Here is a 6,997-nt window from a genome sequence, read left to right on the forward strand (position 1 = left end):
AAGGAACAGTGACAGTCCAGGTGTTAGTAATCCAGAATCTACCTGTGTTAGTGCTGGCATGCTGCCTCTTTTGTCTGAGTATAGCTTTTGGCAAGAGTTTATTAACTCGAAAAGGCCATGACGATGATATATTAATTTTTTTATAATCATATGTAACTCTCTGAATGAACATGCTGGCTGAGGCAAGAGAAGAACATCAATATATATCGGTTTTTGCATCTGTATTTGTCATTACTTTTGAATGTTTGTATCCTGAGAGTTCGTGTAGCAACAGTATGAATAAGATTATAAAGAATGAAAAGAGTTCAACAGACTGCCAGCTTATCTGCTTTGCTACACTCCAAAACCGTTCTGGACTGATGATATTCGGTTCTATTCTCCTGACCATGAGGCTTAGAGAAGACATCGGAGAACTCTGAAAGACTCCAAATCTAATCTTTAAATTCTTTATAAAAGGAGGGTTCCTTGCAGATTCGTTGGACGGTTAATATTCAAACAGCAAAGAAACCATTGCTGAGAGGATTCTACTTTACTATAAGGTCACATGGAATGTCACAAAACATAAACATCTCCACGTTTCTACCAGGCAGAACCTTTTGCATTAGAATGTATATCCTGTGCTTAAAATAATTCCCACACATACACAATCGATCTAAAAGAATAAACATAAATTATATACTGTATTAAATCATAGAAGATCCATCAATGCCGTGCTCGTGTTTGATGAAGACTAGAATGCCTTGCCCAATTGTACCACTTTTTCTTGCACTAAAATATCGATTTGAAAGCCAGTGAATAGTTTAATGAGTGGTGATGAATGAGACAGGTGCATCAGAGAGGTTGGAACAAATGAGCAGGAATAGGATTAGATATCAGGTCTCTATTTAGATCAGAAAGTAGTGACGAAAGGTAATCGCTTGTCATTTGACATTCATTTAACTTTTACAACTGGTCACTTAAATGTAACCAGAAATGGATAAGAAGTACAGTGTCCTTTTTTTGTAACTGCAAATTGCTGATAAATGAAAAAAACAACCAATACATCTATTTAAAAAAAATAAAATAAACAAAGATAATATAGAAAAAAACCTTGTGATGCCAGATTATTATGCATTTGTGCTCTGAAGATGTATATACGTGTTATATCTTGTATTTAGGGTGTTTGGGTGAGATAGCAAAGGCTTAATATCACCATACCGAAAGGAAGTGCAGTGTCTCGACGTAATCCCGCTCAGTCTGCAGCAGTTCCCTCAGCACACACACACGCAGGCGCAGTTGTTTCTCCACATCCTTACTGCTGTCGCCTTTACTCTCCTCACTCATTTCAATCTTGTATTCGTTTCTCCTAAAAGAATACAGATCTCCCCTGCCTTCTCTTTACAAAAAGAAAAATTCTGAAAATTCTGTCACTCGAGTTTCTGTGGGTCAAGAGTTGAAAGCATGATGAAAGCTGTCCAGTTCCAGTCGCAATAATTCACAGAGGAGGGAAAGAAATGCAGCAATCCAGAGTAGAAACTACAGATTTCTGTCCTGAAGTGTCCAGAAGTGTGCTTTGTGGCCATCAGTCATGATCTGTGGTGCATGTGCCTGCCCACCATCCCACACACACACACACACACACATACATACACAGCCTCCCTCCTTCAACACTAAGAGGAAAGGAAAAGCTCAAGCCTGGGGCTTTATGCCAACACTGTGCAGGGGAAACACTGCTGATCACATGGGGGGCTTTTACATTCCCACACTTTCCCACACTCCAACTGCACCTCAGCACTCTCACACCCCTCTCGGTCTCTCTTTCTTTCTTTCTTTCTTTCTTTCTTTCTTTCTTTCTTTCTTTCTCTCTCTCTCTCTCTCTCTCTCTCTCTCTCTCTCTCACACACACACACACACACACACACACACACACACACACACACACACACACACAAACACATATACACATGGTCTCCTTCCCCCCAGTGGGCTGTAAATGACATCTAGCAATAGACCCTGGAGTTGGAGAACATTTATTTTCAATGAAAATGAGCAATGCTTACATTTAAATCTTTATTTTATAGACATTACAAATGTAATACGATCAGGCCAACTATATCTAACAATGTACACTCCTTCTTTAACATCAAAGGAACCAATCTACCTCTTCAGGACATTTGTCATTTTTGTTAACTTTTTTTTTTTTTTTGTCTTTCACTGTTAATTATTTAACAGTAGGTCATAGGCTGCTTGGAGGATTCAATTCCATTGTATAGTATAACAGATGTTTCCTGTACATATGACAATGAGCTCTTGAGTCTTAAACCTTAAATCTTTTTTAAAAATGTGTTCTATAATGAAGCATGGATTCGTTCTTCAGTATGAAGCAATATTCCAAATGCTTTTTCTATGTATTCTAAAGTTACATACTCTTCCTCAATTTATTCTGAGGTTGCAAACTTTTCATTAAAATAAAATAACATTACAACATCCTCAATATATGTTCTAATCTTATGAACTCTTCACCAATATACTGTAAACTTCCATCATCAACGTTACTTAAATTAAATTTAACATTATGCATGTACTCTTTATAAATAGAATCTAACAGTGAACTCTTCCTCATTAGAATGACACATTATGTACGCTTCCTCAGTCAAATCAATTATCCCTCAAATAAAATCCATTTCTAATGTGGACTGTTCCTCAGCAAAGTCCAGCGTTATAAACACTTCCTCAGTACCCGATAGTATAAACTGTTCCTCAAAAATAATAGCGCCTTTTGTAATCATCTACATTACAACCCAACAGTATGAACTGTTCCTCAACACAATCCCGCATTACAAACTGTTCCCCAAAAAATAATGGAACCTTTTTTAATCGTCTACATTACAACCCAACAGTATGAAATGTTCCTGAACATAATCCAACATTATTACTGTTCCTTAAAAAAATTAACATTTTTACCCTACAGTATGAACTGTTCCTCAAAACTTTGTTTTACATTTATTTTAGAATACTTTATTGAGCCCACACAGAAATTGTTATTTTTTAACATATACCAGCAATGTAGGAAGCTGTGTTCAGAGTGCAGGGTCAGTCATGATACAGCACCCAGTAGAGCACAGAGGGGTAAGGGCCTTGCTCAAGGGCCCAAAAGGGGCATCTTGGCAATACTTGAACCCCTGACCTCCCTATCATTAACCCAGATGCTTAACCACTGTGCTACCACCTCCCCGATAATCCAGCACTACAAACTGTTACTCAAAACAAAGTTATATTCCACATTATAACTCAGTCGCATGAACTGTTCCTCAACATGATACAATCCAAAGCTTAACACTATCTAATGGTATGAACCAGACTGAAGATAGGAATTCTTTCCTTAATATATGTCAACATTATAAACCCTTTCCCAGTATAATCTTGCTGTAGGAACTGTTTTAAATGTAACCCAACGTTCTGAACTGTTCCCCTCCTATAATTAAATGTTATTACATGTCGTCCTTAATATGATCTGAACTGTTCCTCAATATTATCCAACATTATGACTTTTGACAGACATATACTAAAGTATAAGCAGAAATGGGTCCCCATGAGACACCAGATGAGCTTACATTAGAAAAAGGAACACCGATGATATTCAGATAGAAATAAGAGAGAGAAAAAAGACATTCTCCATATAACGGTGTCTGACACATCACTCTAAAATCCCCGAGAGGTGTGTTAAGACTTAAAAAAAAAAAATTCAACACATATTTTTCCCATATATTTCCCATGAACTGTACAAAAGGAATATAAAATATGTGAAATTCTAATGAATGAGCAGAATGAGTGGCTTTGTTGCAAAAAAAAAAAAAAATACTATATTGAACCTATTGCAACATGCCATCATCTCACCAAAGCAGACATTTAGCTGTTCTGCTACATTAAGCCTAATCTTATCCGCCATGCCATTTCTGCTAAACGTTGCTCTCAGTTACTTTGAAGTGCACTATTCATGCCCACTTGTGGACCGACGGAGCGTGAAACTGACTATCAATAGAAGAAACACACCGCAGTGATGTCCAATGTTCACAGTAATTCAGCCTGATAGAACATGTGATAGGACATAATTAGTCTTTTATGTCTTAATGCTACAGAGCATTTTTAATGGCGGAATAACGTTTTTGCTTGCACAATGTGCTACCCTGAAAGAAAAAAAATTATAATTAGGCCCCAGCATGGTTTCCCATGGACTTTTATTTGACTAGACTGATTGAAATCCAATTGTAGACCTCCATAGGGGGGGGATCGAGCTCTCGCTGGTGAATCATGGGCCACCTGCTGACTCCACTGTTTGCACTGCTTAATGCGTGGGCCAAATTAAAACAACCCGGTCTATCAGCAAAGTCAAATATATGTAACAGGAAAGATCATTAACTTGTGCTGACTAATTTTTTAGATCTATAAGAGGACATTTCCAGTCCTGGTTTATACTCCTGGTTCTATAATATAACATAATTATATATATAAAATGATATAAAATGGTGCTTTATTTCTTGTTCATTTACATTTAGTCATTAAAGTTTTGATGGAAACTCACTATTTTACAAACCAACGATCAATCCACCAACTACCATGTTTTTTGGTAGGTGGGAGGAAACTGGGAAACCCAGAGGAACCTCACGATGATGTAAGAACATAAAACTCCACACAAACAGTAATCTGAGGTCAGGGTTGTACCAGGGACATGGAAGGTGTGAGTTGACATTTTTATGTGCACTGTTCCAAAAGAAGGTCGGAACTCGACTTCCTGGACCTCTTAACTTTTTCAGTTGTCCATCTCAGTTAACTTATGTCGAATCTTTTAGCGAATTGTTTTTTACTCAACAATACATCCAAGAAGAGCCTTTTTACTGACTTGTCAGCATCCAAAAATCCTTGATAAACCCTTTTCTTGATGTATTCTATCAAAAAAAAATTGACTAGTGTCTGGGTATGAGAGCGATGGAGGGTAGTTGGGAACTATTCTTTGTTGGATACTGCCCCCTTATGCTTACTATTATTAACACAACTGGATTTACAGACAGGTGACAAATAAAAAAGGGGGGGGGGATGCTGGATGAATCCCACCACTATTCACAAAGCAACATTTTTTGGAATGATAGTGTTTAGTTATTTTGGTGTAAATTGTCTATTTTATTTATTTTTATTCTATTTATTTTGGCTGCTGGTTTATTTTTCTGGTTATTCTTTACAGATGAGGAAGTGAAACAGCCTGATAGACTGAAAGACTAAAGGTCAGTAAATGCCAATGTATGAATTTCTTTCAAGTAAAATAGCAAAAAATGGATTTTTCACTACTAAAAGACCAGAGGTTCAGGGTGAATGTTTCTTTGAATAACTGATAGCTTAACTATCCGCTAGATGGCGGTGGTGTCTTCTCCATCACATGACACTGAACATACTGCCTCAGTGACTTATTAAAGAATTGTACTTTTATAAATTGCACATTATTTCAGATCAAAACGATTTGTTTTTAATGATTTATTGACGATTGATGATTACAATATATTTTACAAATACACAATGAGCAAAGATCACTGTATTTGTCTTAAATCCATATGTGTATCTGCAGGAGTATATCAGAGTATAAAATTCACATTTAGATTTTGTTGTCATAAATGTGTGATATAATATAGAATAAAAAATAAAAATTACATATTCTGAGGTCCATGTATATTACAACTCCTTTACTACAGGAGATCAGATATTTCCTTGAGTAAAGGACATGAAGATGCATTTTCACACAAACTTGTAAAGTCCAAGACAACTTGAGTGCACACTGGTAATTTAGCTAAAGGAGACACACTAGAATATGATTTAATATGATTAGATTCAGTTTCACATTTTACAATTACATTCAGTTTTTTAAAGCTTCCAAATTTTAAAACTGACCCTATTACCATTTATACTGTGTGTTTTAACCGATATAATAAAATGATGTTTTGCATTTGTATGTGTTGTTGATTTCGAAAAGATGACCAAGCTCAAACATGAATCATTTGTCAATCAATTGTGACCCTACAGTTGTCGCTTTATTATGCTATCAAAAGCAGAGTGTAATCTACAATGCTTTCAAGAGGCACAGAATCCATACATAAGGAAAAGAAAGACTCTTTGAGGAACACTATTGCCAAGATTGTAGAGAATAAAACATGTTAAGATACATAAATAGATCATGAGGACCTTGTGGTTTGAACTTTGAGGAAAAAACCTGCAGGTTTTTAATCAGCTATGTGGTATTTATTAAGTGCTCTGGTATATTTGCACATTTGAGGATTTTTTTTGTCAAAAGAAATGTCATTTAGTCAGATCCTGTGGTAAAAAATTAGTCTTCAACTCTTATGAACCAATGATTAAGAAATGTTAGATGTAAAAGCTGTGGTTTTCTCCATTCTTTTGGGTTCCTACTCACTCTCACACTTACCAGTCAACACGTTTCTCACAATTCTTTTCTCTTTTATTGTTTTACTAATTTTTGCCATTTACATTTTTATCATAAACTCTGACAGAAGCTATCAGAAACTCTGACAGAAGCTATCAGAAACTCTGACAGAACAATTTCGAATGTTGGTAGACTTTTTTAAGGTTTCCTATTCATTTATTGTAATTAGCAAGCTGGACAAGCTAACAAGCAATTGTGTAGCTGCTTTTAAATGTTTATGTCACGACGGAGGACAGATCTCAGTAGAAGCTTTTGATATTGTCGAAAATATGGTCGTGATTTCATGTACAGAACTAGCAAGGTTGCTAAAGGATGTGTAGCATTGTTGATAGTTAGCAACCGCTCAAATGCTAATATCACTGTTATGTCTAGTGAGATTATTTACATCATGTCCTTCAAGCTGAATGTATTAGTAAAATGCAGTAGCATTAAATATGATGCATTGCTTACAGTATTTTGCACATATTTTCAATTCTAGAGAAGCTCAGTATGCTGCTCATTTCACCATGTAAAAATTCCCCCCCTTGATGG

General features: G+C 36.0%; 1 protein-coding gene across 1 annotated transcript in view; it reads right to left on the minus strand.

The window, feature by feature from the left end:
- The window catches only part of prex2 (phosphatidylinositol-3,4,5-trisphosphate-dependent Rac exchange factor 2), a 91,608-nt gene extending 89,958 nt beyond the window's left edge, over positions 1-1,650 (minus strand). Inside the window, exon 1 of the mRNA XM_046833456.1 lies at positions 1,198-1,650. Coding sequence (XP_046689412.1) covers positions 1,198-1,323 — 126 coding nt within the window. The 5' untranslated portion in view covers positions 1,324-1,650. The remainder of the gene's footprint in view (positions 1-1,197) is intronic.
- Positions 1,651-6,997: the final 5,347 nt, after the last annotated feature.

Source organism: Silurus meridionalis, chromosome 21 (genome assembly GCF_014805685.1).
Source record: "Silurus meridionalis isolate SWU-2019-XX chromosome 21, ASM1480568v1, whole genome shotgun sequence".
In the NCBI taxonomy this organism is placed as follows: Eukaryota; Metazoa; Chordata; class Actinopteri; order Siluriformes; family Siluridae; genus Silurus; species Silurus meridionalis.